The 14,028-nt window shown below is 36.5% G+C and overlaps 1 protein-coding gene across 1 annotated transcript in view; it reads right to left on the bottom strand.

Moving 5' to 3' along the window:
* Positions 1–5,915: 5,915 nt before the first annotated feature.
* Positions 5,916–14,028, bottom strand: part of LOC117420633 (platelet-derived growth factor C-like) — a 134,009-nt gene continuing 125,896 nt past the window's right edge. The window contains exons 5-6 of the mRNA XM_034034136.3: positions 10,815–11,032; positions 5,916–9,038 (exon numbers count right to left, since the gene is read on the bottom strand). Coding sequence (XP_033890027.1) covers positions 8,922–9,038; positions 10,815–11,032 — 335 coding nt within the window. The 3' untranslated portion in view covers positions 5,916–8,921. The remainder of the gene's footprint in view (positions 9,039–10,814; positions 11,033–14,028) is intronic.

Below are 14,028 nucleotides of genomic sequence, written 5' to 3'. Positions count from 1 at the left end.
GAGTCTTATTTTCATCCCTGGTTTCCCATTGCTGTCAAAAGTCGACACATAGGTACAGTGCCTTGCATAAGTATTCACCCCACTTGGACTTTTCCACATTTTGTAGTGTTACAACCTCGAATTAAAAATGGATTTAATTAGGATCTTTTGTCACTGATCTACACAAAATAGTGCATAATTATTTACAAATATTATTATTATTATTATTATTATTATTTGTTTATTTAGCAGACGCCTTTATCCAAGGTGACTTACAGAGACTAGGGTGTGTGAACACTGCATCAGCTGCAGAGTCACTTACAATTACATCTCACCCGAAAGACGGAGCACAAGGAGGTTAAGTTACTTGCTCAGGGTCACACAATGAGTCAGTGACTGAGGTGGGATTTGAACCGGGGACCTCCTGGTTACAAGCCCTTTTCTTTAACCATTGGAAAAACTGAAAAGTCTTGATTGCGTAAGTATTCACCCCCTTTGCTGTGACACCCCTAAATAAGCTCTAGTGCAACCAATTGCCTTCAGAAGTCACATAATTAGTTGAATGGAGTCCACCTGTGTGCAATTAAAGTGTCACATGATCTCAGATTAAATACACCTGTTTCTGGAAGGCCCCAGAAGTTTGTTAGAGAGCATATCAAAACAAGCCCGGGATAAAGTTCTGGAGAAGCACCAATCAGGGTTGGGTTATAAAAAAATATCCTAAACTTTGAACATCCCCCGGAGCACCGTTAAATCCATTATTAAAAAATGGAAAGAATATGGCACAACCGCGACTAGAGAAGGCCGTCCACCAAAACTCAGTGACCAGGTAAGGAGGGCATTAGTCAGAGAAGCAACCAAGAGGCCAATGGTAACTCTGAAGGAGCTGGAGAGATCCACAGCTGAGATGGGAGAAACCGTCCATGGGACAACTATAACCCGGACGCTCCACAAAGCTGGGCTTTATGGAAGAGTGGTGAGAAGAAAGCCATTGCTGAAAAAAACCCCATATAAAATCCTGTTTGGATTTTGCCAAAAGGCATGTGGAAGACTGTCACAAAGACGGCTGTAGTGGGTGACACGTCAGACCAGAAAAGGAATACACAGACACTTGGGGTTTTGGTGAAGCTGAGCGCGTGATCGCGCTCAGCATTTAATAATTAAACAGAACAAAAAAATAAAAGGTTTGAACACAAAACGAACAGACACTAACAAACAGGTACGAACACTAAACAAATACGTACTGTGCTGGTGCTCCAGCACCACGTAGCAATTGCTCACTTTCACTTTCTCTTTCGCTTCTTACTTTCTCTCCTCACTCTTTCCCGTTCTTTCGCCCTGAACACACAACCCCGAGTGAATGAAACGTGCATCTATTTATACTGTTGTGCTGGGATTCAATTACTAATTAATTATTCACTTGAATCCCAGCACGTGAATTAATTACGTGCAACCTCGTGCGCACATATTACTTACTTTAAATGCACGTGCAGTGATGTGCAATCCCGTGCCTAAATACAATTATACATTTTTAAATACACGTGAAACACAGACCCGTTTATATCCCGTGTACCAATGACTATACACCAACATTAACACACGCACCATACAACACATAACACACAAATGCACACAGGGGCGGGGCGCATTGCCACAGAGACACAGCAGACATGTGGAAAAAGGTTCTCTGGTCTGATGAAACCAAAATTGAACGCTATGTGTGGTGCAAAGCCAACACTGCTCATCACCCCGAGAACACCATCCCTGCGGTGAAGCGTGGTGGTGGCAGCATCATGTTATGGGGATGCTTTTCATCGACACGGACTGGGAAACTGGTCAGGGTTGAGGGCAAGATGGATGGAGCCAAATACAGAGAAATTCTACTGGAAAACCTGTTTCAGGCTGCAAGAGACCTGGGACTGGGGTGGAGGTTCACCTTCCAGCAGGACAATGACCCTAAACACACATCCAAAGCTACACTGGAGTGGTTTAAAAACAAGAACCTGAATGTCTTAGAATGGCCCAGTCAAAGCCCAGACCTAAATCCGATTGAGAATCTGTGGCAAGACTTGAAAATTGCTGTTCACCAACGGTCCCCATCCAACTTGACAGAGCTTGAGCAATTTTGCCAAGAAGAATGGGCAAAAATTGCAGGATCCAGATGTGCAAAGCTGGTAGAGACTTACCCAAAAAGACTCACAGCTGTAATTGCTGCCAAAGGTGCTTCTACCAAGTATTGACTCAGGGGGGTGAATACTTATGCAACCAACAAATGTCTTTTTTTTTTGTTTAATTAACTTTTGTGTCACAATAAAAAATATTTTGCACCTTCAAAGTGTTAAGTATGTTGTGTAAATCAAATGGTAAAAATTCCAATTAAATCCATTTTAATTCCAGGTTGTAACACTACAAAATGTGGAAAAGCCCAAGGGGGGTGAGTACTTATGCATGGCACTGTACAAAACAGATTTCTGTTAGATTTTTTCTGAGGTGTTTTCGGACGGCAGTTTCTGATTCAGACAGTTTCTTCTGTTTAAGTAAGCCTGTTGCTGATGTATACAGGTTTCTGGACGTTCCACCTTTTTTTTTTTTTTGCCAGTCGGAGAATGGCGACAGGTTGTTTAGACTTTGTGACAGAAATGTTCCAGTTTTCAGCTTTTAAAGTGAGCATATGGCTAATTTTAGGCTTGATTTTTCCTTTTTTTAATCAGGACTTTTTTTTCTTTTTGCCAGGTCAGAGGGAGTGATCACATTGAGGCCTTGTTTTGCCGGTTTCATTTACAAAAAAGTTCAAATGAAACATCCTTATTGTTAATTGTATTTCCTTAACGGTGACTCCCTAGTTTTTGTTGGCCTGAGACTGAAAAACCAGCCTAAATGACTGTGGTCAGGGTATGGGCCTATTGTAAGGACTTTAATTATGAGCAAGATGGTGTTGACCATTGAATTGTTTCTGGGGGGGAAAAAAAATGCTGGCTTAATGGATGTGAAATATCATTCTTTTACAATAAATTGTTCTCATATGCACACACAAAAAAAGTACCAATAAGAAAACATGAATTGGTATACCAAAATGTGTGTGAGCTTGCTGTTATTTTCCTGATGTATTTTTTTGGGATAACGTGTATTTGTTGAGTGGCTTTACTTACTTTTATTTAGGCAATCAGTTGCATCATTTTTTTTTTTTTTTTTTTGGAAAATTAAACTTGTTGTTTATTACAGTTCAAGTTACTATAGCTCAAATTAGTCAAGTGTATGTAATTCTGTGGAAGTTACTGCAACTGAAACCAGTTAAGTATCTTTTACTGTTTTTGGTAAATTACTAAAGCTCACAATAGTCAAGTGTAATTAATTAGCTTTTAAAAGTTAGGTGAACAAAAAATCTAGTTACGTTAAATAAATTTTTCCTACATTGGACACTTGGATTTGAGTAGCTTTTACTTAGTTTTTTTCCAGACAGTCAGTTGCATCATTTTTTTTTAAAGTAAACTCAACTCGTTTTGGTTTTTTATTATTATTATTATTATTATTATTATTATTATTATTATTATTATTTATTTCTTAGCAGACGCCCTTATCCAGGGCAACTTACAATCGCAAGCAAATACAAATACATTCAAGTGTTACATTATAAGTCATACAATAAGAACAAGAAATACAATAATTCTCAAGTGTGACAAACCACAATTCAATAATACAGCAGATAATAGTGAAAGTTACATCAGGATATGATTAAATAGTGATAGTTACATCAGGATATGATTAAGTACAAAATACTACAGATTAAACACTTGGCAGATTACAATATTCTGAGGTACAGGATTAAATGCAGTAAAATAGGGGTCAGATAAGAGCAAAATAAAGCATGTTTAAATGAAGGGTGATGGTGTCCCAGGATACAACAGAGGAGTTCTACAGGTGCTGTTTGAAGAGGTGAGTCTTAAGGAGGCGCCGGAATGTGGTCAGGGACTGGGCAGTCCTGACATCTGTAGGTTTACAGTGTAATGCATGGTGGATGCTAATTCATAGTGCAGCCAATGAATTTGAGTACACAGAAGTCCTATTAAAATATAAAATACTGGTGAAGTTCAAGATTTCACCCTGACCACTCAAATTTGACCTTTACAAAACAGTCACTGTTTTGTGTGATTGAGAGATACAGTATAGCGCTTTCAATGCCAGTTATTCGAAAGTGGATGGTTGAACTGTAGTTGGGATCATTTTTGATTTTGGAAAGCTCTGCAGTGTATACGTACTGTTTGTGTTTATAGCTTTACCGTATGATCCTTGTTGTATTTGCCAAGCTAAGGTTAAATTAGACTTTTAAAATACTACCCCCTTTTCTTTTTACATTAAGCTTCCATGATAATGTTGGTAGGATTTTTCACAGCTGTTATTTTTTATCTTTTTTATTGTTATAGCTTTATGTTATAGGCCTGCCTTGGTTTTTGTGGAGCTTAGACTATTAGAAGACGCTGTTCCACTTAATGAAATTAGTTGTCAAATCCCCAGAAATATTTATTTTATAACATAATATCTGTTTTTAGGAACAGTATCTATTTCCTGGCCCATCCAGACATGCTTTATTGAACCGCTTTAAAATGAAAGTTATACATGAGATTGATTGAAATACTAGGGAAATACTAATATTGCCTGATAAAATGTGCTTAACCCATTGCCACTACCCAAACTGTTGTTTAACCCCAAAGTAACAGTTTTCAGCTTTATTTTATTTTTGTTTTATGCAATTTTGAGATTGGATAATTAATTCTGTAGCCAAAGACTGATGTGTAGCCTTAAAGCCAATAAAGTACAGAAAATGCATGGCTGTAAGAAAAAAAATACAGGTTTATATTCCAGTATGGTAATGCCATAACAACTATTTACATGTCTTGTATCCTGATGATGCACACACAATAATTAAAGTCTCTATATAATTTTAAAAGTGAGTGCTGATATTATGACCGTAAGTTTCTGTCAAAAATAGTAATGTAACTGAAATACTGTAACTTGTTACATAAGCAAGGAAATTAAGAAACAGAAAACCCACAGTCCACAAAACGATTTCCTCTGAGTGGGTGTTAAATAGCAGTTGATTTGTCCCCACCTCTGTTGTTTTTTTTTAGGTGACATGAATTTTTCAGCAGCACGATAATTGCTGGATGAATCAATCAGCTTTACTGATAACCATGATCTTAAAAATTGCATCATAACTTCTTTGTAATTCCTTTGATATTTGACCTCTTTTCAGTCCACTGTTTTACACATGATCCCTCCAGCTAGTTTTACCCATTTTCATTACTATATACTGTACTCAATACTCACTTTCGCAACAGCCTTGACAAGGCAAGTTGTATTTTTCAAATCTTATTTTCATTAAAATAAATAAATAAATAAATAAATAAATAATATTCATAATAAACACTGCTGCATCCATTTCAGTGATACAAAAAAAAATGTACATGGTGACAATGTACATGGTGAAGTGGCGACCACTTAGACCAGATTGTAATCAGCAAAATGTATTTATTTATTATTTGCTTTCAAGACCCTTGTGAGTATTAAGCTTTTCAGATTAAGCTTTTCTTTATGAAGAAAACCTTTATGATCATCTTGAGACTAAACAAGACCTCTCATGTGATCTCAAGTGGAAGATTGAGAGAATTTGAGTTTTAGAAGATGGGGTAAAACAGGCTATTAGGAAATTGTGGATTACAGGAGAAGTTCTACACATAAATTAATATTTCATGTTTCTACAAATAACTGATGGCATATCAATGTGGTATGATGGCAATTGTGTATGTGAGGATCATTTGCTATTAAAAATGAAAATGGTGGTTATTACTCAGAAAAAAACAAAACAAAACACAGCTGTGCTTTCATTAGACAAATAGATGGATGTTTTTGAAGCTCCAAATGTAGAAACTCAGAAACAAAATGAAAATGTCTTTTTTAATAAACTGAACTTTCTACAAAATTGGTGTTAATACAAAAATACATAACAATACAAATAAAAGCCAAACAACCGTTATATACAATCAATGCAAAAAGTTTAAGAATGCAAACCGTCTTTTAAAAAAACAGTAACATGTTTCTCTGAACAATTTATTACATTAACATAAACCTTAAAGGATGTCAAACATTGTAATTAACAGATTAATGAAATAATGGGTAGACACGTTCTATATGTTCAAAACAAAGCATTTTATTAAGCCTTTCATGGGAATAAACACAGTTTTGAACATAATGTACACAAACATGGGTTTATGTTTTTAATGATGTGTTACTTGTGACCTGGTATGCTTTCTTCAGTTTGTTTCAGTTAAATCATTGAAATATAATAGGCAAAGGATTTTGTTCTATTTTATTATGCTGCATCACTCACACTTGGAAAGATATACTCTGGAATCTAAAAAAAAAAAAAGATTAGCTTCAGATGATAGTATGTAATGCTTCAGTAGATGGTATAAGTTCAGTTGGTATACCTATAAGCAGTATACTCGGTGTATCTATGTACAAGATATGATGTCCTGAATTATAACACAGCTTCATACATTATTTAAAAGGCACCTACTTGCACATCTGTAAGTTTATTAATCTTGAAATTATATTACATGTTAAAATAGTGACAAAAAAAATGTTCTAGAGACTGTCCCCTTTATAACGACACTTTTTGTTATAAAAACATAATTCTTGAGTATTCTGCAGAACATTTGGCAAAAACTGTTTTCACCAACTAGTGTAATGTTTCTCTCTTTATGAAGCATTATGGGCAGCTGAGGATCTTTCAGCCAATTGTGTTTCTATCAGCCTTTGTTCTAAATAGCATTACGTTTGAAATGCTTTAAAATATTGTACCTGAGGCTTGCAATTCCCTACCCCAGATTCCCTACAACTGCAGAGTGTATTCAAATTGGTGACATCACAATTGTCAATGTATCTGAGCCACATAAAGGTATTCTCTTCATCAACCTTTTCCTTTCCAATTAAAATCACAATGCACAAAAAGGTTGGTCATGAATAGTATATAATAGAGGTATAGGACAGTGGTCATCTGCGCATGGGTTTAATCAATACCTGTAGAGTGTAAACAAACCTTGGCGGTTCACTTTTACTCATGCCGATATTTCCTCATTAATATACGTTTGCTGTTCTTTAACCCTTTAATAATGAATGGTTTTGGCTTTATGACCTCTGAATGGTTGACATGAAAATCCTACACTGGGCCCTGTCCACAAAACGTTACTTTAACTAATGAGCTATTTAAAGCATGAATTGACTTAAACCAACAGTCTGAAAAGTTTTCGTGAATATCTCTTTTGTTTGTTTGTTTGTTTTTTGTTGTAATTATTAAAACCAGACTTTTTTTAAGGCTTTAAATAACTCATAGGTTAAAGATTTGTGAATAGTGCTTATTTTCCTTGTCACTGACCTTCCCGCTGCTTTTAAATGGAATCATCTTGGGAGTCCCTTAAAGAGTTGGCCACAGACAATTCCAAGACATTGTAAAAAACACTGTACTGTACCTATAATTTCCTGGCTTTCTTAGATCTCCAAACAGTGTAAAATCTGTATAGGCTGCAGTATATGGACCAAGCTGGTGGGGTTGTTATCTGAGCCCTTTGAATTTTACTAATACATGTGCACTTATTACAATGAGCAGCTGGGAATCATGTGTTGTATTAATTGAATCTTTATCTGCCTCTGTTTTTCATGTTGCAAACAACAGAGAGATAGGGGCTGAAATAAAGAAATAAACATTCTATTCTTGCCATTGTAGTCTTGGAATATAAATTGACTGCCCTCTTTTGATCCCATATATTCAAGTTCACTTGAAGCTGAAACACAAAATGTATATAATGATAATGGCAATATCCTGCCATATACTAGTAACTACTGAACCTGCCCAATAAAGTGCCCATTGGCAAGCAATGCATTCAGTCAGCCAGAATCTCTCCTAGATTTTTGCCTAAACTTGGTACTGCAGTTCTTAAGGTAGCCTTCACTGTAGATGTCAAGATGAAACACATTTCCTTTTTTGTTCCCTAGTTCCTTTTGCAAACGAAACATGGAGTTTCACTCCAGGATACCTCAAGCAGCTGCCAACATGAAACTGACAAGATAACACAATACCTTTCATAAAAATACATATCAATATGGAATAAGATTATAAAATGAAACATCAAGTGTTGTTTTAATAATAAGATACTAAAATGTACTGTATGGATTTCCAAAAAAAACCCTTATGGTTTCTAAAGCTATGGTGTCATTTTCATTGTTTTAGTATGCACAATTCTTTGTTGATCAATTATCAAAACTGTGGGAGAAGCTGTAATGTGAAGAAATATCTAGAACCCATCAACAAACTTGGCAAAATTGGACAAGCTCAATAAAATAAGAAATTATTTGATTTCCAATTCTGTAAATACAACTAAACAACAACAAAGTAACAGAAGGCATGACATGAAAATACTTTTTTAAATGTACCACAGGAGTATTTTAAAGTTAAAAAAGCCACATGTTAAGAAACTGAACTTTCTTTAGAAAAAAGTTTGTAGGGAGTGCGGAAACCAATGCTGCCAGCACAACTTCAAAATAGTCCAGCTCTTCAGAGTTCTTTTCAATTGCTATTTTCCAAAGCATTCGAAAACTAGTGAAATCCTTTCAGTAATATAATAGGAGAAACAATTAACAGTTGCCTTTTTTCAATCTCTTTCCCCTTTTCGTGGACCTTACAGAAAAGTGCAGGCTCAGAGCAACACAACTGTCATCCAGGAGTATCAAATCCTAGTTTGATATAGGCTGGGCAGCTGGGGTCACCACACCCCAGTTCACTGTTAATCCATCAGGTTCCATCAGAGACCACAGAGATAGACTCACAAACACCACCCTCAGATGTTTTTTGGAGGAGTGCTTTGAGGAAAGCACACTGTCTGATTCTTTTATCCATCTGAATTGCCTTTGCACACACATTCGCATTCCTCGTGGTGTTCCAAGGGCACATCTGTCATGGATTTTTGCCATCCTCTTCCACCACTTCTGTGTCTTAACTGGAGAACCTGAAAGAATACATACATCATAAACCTACTGCCTGCTGCATTTTGCTGAAGTGCTGAATTTAGATTTTGTGATTTGCCATAATATACTGTAGCATATTCCTCCACTGTAAACATAATGGTAAATTGTGTAAATGGGATCACAGTTAGGAAAATTTTGGGTAAACTTGTATTTTCATTTGTGCTATATTGTGCATGTACCTTAAATGCAAATATGGGTTTACAGTCATGTTCTTGTTGTGATATATGAATATGAGTTTACATGTAATGTGTAATCATCCGATTAGTCCAATTAAGTCTATATAATCTAATTTTGGCAAAGGCTGTTGTTTTTTGTCCTGTTCTTGTCTGATTGTCCTGTACAATTAGTATACTATGATTAATAAACACTTTTCCCTTTATAAAATACAACTTTGGGTTAATTAAATACTGGCATTAAAACAAAAAATTACAATACCACCCAGTTGCTTGGTATTAAAACAACAATTCAAGGCATCGCACAAAGGGTATTTTGTAGGGGGTACACAAACACATTCATTCAGGTGTTGTAGAACCCACATTTGGTAAGGCAGGTTTTTTTTAAAGACATCTTCGAAGTTGCTCTTCTACAGCATGCTTAAAGAGTCATGTTTTAAAAAACAATAACACAACATATACATGAAATATAAAATGGCTGTTATATCATACCAAAGTACACCAAACACAACTATAGACTATACAAGTGTAAACGAAATACAATTTACATTGAAAATAGATGTTATTTCTGTTTGTTATCGCTGTTTTAATTTTTCTAAGATACAGCAACAAAATACACAGTAAACCCTGTCTAACCTTGCCCCTGAACATACCGACAGTCTTGTCTGTGTAATTAATAAGTTGAGAATTGCAGGGTATACCTAATCAATACTCCTACTGTACAACATTTTCAAATAATTTTGTCATGTATACCTTTTTTTAAGTAAAAGATTTTACAGTACCTCTGTAACCAGCACACTGTATTATACAGCACAATTGTCTGGTCATAATGGATGCTGGGTAAGACAGGCTTTAGTATACACTATTGGATGCCACAAATTCTGTAGTAAGTTTTACAAATGCTCCATTGTTGAGTGACTACAAGTAACATTGTTTATACTTCATAGGCATATTCAGCTGAGATATTAATTGTTAGTGTTTATAGATATAATTACTTATTTTATTTATTTATTTCAATACTGTAACATAGTTATTTTCATCTTCAGCAACTGTTTGAGTGAACTGCAGCAAAAAAATGCAATTCATTTTTTGGTCTTATTTTTGTGCACAAAACATAACATACTGTAGGAAAACAAACATTCAGCTCCTAATAAAGGGTGTTTCTGTGGTTCCAGTCCTTTCTTTTCTTTCAATAACGATTTGACTAATTCATGAAAATTGTAACTTCAGTTCCCACCCAAAAGATAAAATATCTCTTCATTATATCTCTCTTAACATTTTGCAGCACTTTCATGAAATTTCAGGAATTGTTTGATTTGGTGCAGTGTAAGAGAAACCGCAAACTGGAAAGCTGCACAATTTTCACAGCTCCTCAGAATGCATATCCACCTTAGTATTATATTTAATCTATCCTTACAATATAACATTTACAGTGGGATTTTGGAACTTTCACTGATCTGCATATTCAGATGTGAAATTATGTACCATGGTAGAAGTGTCACTGACAGAATAAAGACGTTATTGAAACAATATTACGTACATACAAACACATTGTTATTTGCACTTTAGTTTAGCTTTAGATACCTCGTGGTATTTTTTTGTAACTTTAGTGGGGACACATTGGCAGTCATGGCAGCTGTGTACACAACAGGCACAGTTTCCTCCACATCGCTTGACCAGTAGGCAGTTTGGCCAAAAGATGGTGTCAGTGCGCTTGAGCTCCTCTCTCAGGGACACAGAGAAATTGCGTGGGGTGCAGCTGTACAACCTCACCTCTTCCTTCAGGAGATTCAAATCCACCACTAGAGAAAAAAAAACATAAAAGACACAAGCCTTTTGTTACTTTATCTCTTGGGCTTGGAGATAGGCGTGTGCCACATATTTGTTTCAAAATGTGGCTCTAGCACAATAACATGTCTTCTGTACAGTACCTCACATGAGAGGATGAACTGAGCCGGGCCAGATGCACAGACAGGAGATAATAAAGTAATTCATTTAACTACATGACTGGTGTTTGTTTAAACCATACAAGACTGCAGGTGGCAGAGAAATGTTTTTGGGTCATCCTGAACAGATTTGATAGATCCACTAAAAGCTGAAAACCACTTGCATATGCACAGGATTCTACCTCACCTTGAGGCAACCTCAATTGAATTTCATTATATTCAACTTTTTAAGGGACTTTTCCCCATAAAACCACTGGAGCTTCTGCAGTGTTATTTTTTCCCATCTTGCTGAAAAAATGAATTATTTTCCTCTTTGGTGCCACCTCTCGGATATAGGAAAGTTTCTGCGAGTAAACCAATTGCACATTTGTAAGAGTTACCAAACAGGCTGTGGTGTTTACACGTGTAGTACTGTAACAGGGGAGATCTGTGCTGACTGTTTGGCACATGCATGGTTCTGCAGGAAGAGGGCAGCAATCCGTAAGATCCGCCTGTCAGTCATGGCAATGACACAGAGAGGTGGGACGAGGGTGTGTGGTCTCTCCCTCTCTCTGAATGGTTGGGAGGCAGGCCTTGGGGGATTGCTGGGCCTATAAAATAATGCTCTGTTGTTCCATCAGGTCGGCCCCTATAGGACGACAAACAAGTGAGCAGAAGCTCTATTGCTGGACCGAGAACAGCCGGAGAACGAAAACAAAACAAAATAAAATAAAAAAATAATTAATAAATATAGGTGTAGCGGAGAAACTGTGGGCAGGCCCAAAAGTATAGACTGAGGGAACGGTGGAGTGTAGGACGGAGACCCGGACCGTGCGGGTAGCGACGGTCACGGAAACACTGCAGAGTGCAGCACCTTTATTTTGTAGTTTTGTTAGTAGTGTTTTGTGTTCCCTTTTTCTTTGTGCCTTTTATTTTCATTATTATTTTGAGCACTTGTATGTGCAGTTGACTGTCTACCGTATTGGTATGCCCTGTGGTCCTGATTACTGTTGGTAGTATTCAGGGCACGGACAACAGCTCCCTCTGCGAGTAAAAATAAATCAGTGCGCCTGAGCGGCGTTACAAGTAAAGTTTTGTCTCCTGTGTGTCAGTGAATTGCCCACCACCCTTCCACAGGTACATACTCCTGTAATACATTTTTCAACATAATCACACTTGTTTTAATATTTGTATTAGTTTATCCTGGGACATAAATCTGCTAGAGAATAAAGCTAAATTTTACCAGATATGTGTGACTGACACCAGACCAACCAACCTGTAAAAACATGCAACCTTCAAGGATTCTCTATTTGGTTCATTACATAATCCTTATATATTATTGTATTGTCGTATAATGTTAGAAAGCTTTGCATTGTATATTTCATGCAGTGAAGTGTTCGCCCCCCAACTCCTATCCCCCACAACTCCAGCTCCACCTCTTAAGTGGCATTCCAGTCGTCTACCATTGCTATTGTTACCACACCCAGGTAACCCCTGTGTATGTACGTCAGCTTTGGTGTAGAATGAAGCTTTATTTGGATAAATAAACCGATGCTGTGACAGTCACAATAGGTTTTCACAAGCTAACCCAATGTCTAGCAAATGTGCCAGGTCAAATCTATTTGGCTTTATTCTCTGTTGATTTATGACCACAGATATGCGATTAAATAAATCATGATTATGTTATACAGGGAATAGTAGGAAAATGTACAACACAGTAGGCAGTAAAGGTAACAAATGTGTTTTGTTGTAACAAGTACAGCCTGTTGGGTATTGTTATGTTTTAAAAATTACATCTGGTGCTATACTAGGTTAAAGAAATATCTGTTTGCAAGTCTTACTTGCCCTTCCTTTTGTATACCCACCCCTTCATGCTTTTACCCTAACGGCACATTTGAGGTAATACTTTGGGCTAGATTCTCAAAACTATTTGATTTAAATCAACCTTAATGTTATAGTGCACTGGGATGGATTTGTATATCAACGGTCACTATCTGTGTTTCCCCAAATATCTCGGTGCCAGTAGACCAAACGGCTTATCAATATTACTTTTATAGCTACTACCAAGCCTCCCTGTAATTTGTCTCTCTTTTTAATCTGCCAGTTGCTCTGGTAACAAAAACAACACTTGTTATGTTGTAGCTAAGGTTACTGACACATAGCAATACAGTCACACATGTTTCCCATTTGCAGTGCACTAGCTATTACAATGACATTTTAAATAATGTAGACAGGATGACAGATATGAAAAAGTATGCAAAAATGTAATTTAAGGCACTTATGAATTTCTGAATCAAAGGGATAAAGTAAGTCACAATTTTTTATTTGATTATATATATATATATATTGTAAACGAAACGCTGCTACACAGGTTCGTTGCCCCTTTGAAAATACAACCGAACACAATGAATGGAGTTTTTAAGCGCTGACGCGCTATTTTTAATTAAACACAAAAACAAACAGAACAGAAACAAAAAACCTAACTCCGCTTTGGAGCACTAACTACACAGGGTATTTTCCTAACTCACTCGCAGGACGGCTAAGCCGTTTACCTGGCACCTCAAAACAAAACACACTTTTAACACAGCACTTAATTTTTCCTCGACTGCTCGGACGCAGAGCACCACACTTCTGCCTCCTACTCAGCAGCCTCGTGCAGACTGGCTGCACGTCTTAAATACCCCCCCCCCGTAAATAACTAACAAAACAATTAACACATTAAATTAAACAATAAAACAATTAACAAAAGGCACCATTTTTTCTTCCGGGAGGTTTTAACCCCCTCCCTGCTGTCTCACACATCCCACTGCCTTACAATATATATATATATATATATATATATATATATATATATATATATATATATATATACA

This window comes from Acipenser ruthenus, chromosome 1, assembly GCF_902713425.1.
Source record: "Acipenser ruthenus chromosome 1, fAciRut3.2 maternal haplotype, whole genome shotgun sequence".
Lineage (NCBI taxonomy): Eukaryota > Metazoa > Chordata > Actinopteri > Acipenseriformes > Acipenseridae > Acipenser > Acipenser ruthenus.
Note: the sequence above shows the minus strand (reverse complement) of the source record. Positions and strands in the feature narration are given on the sequence as shown.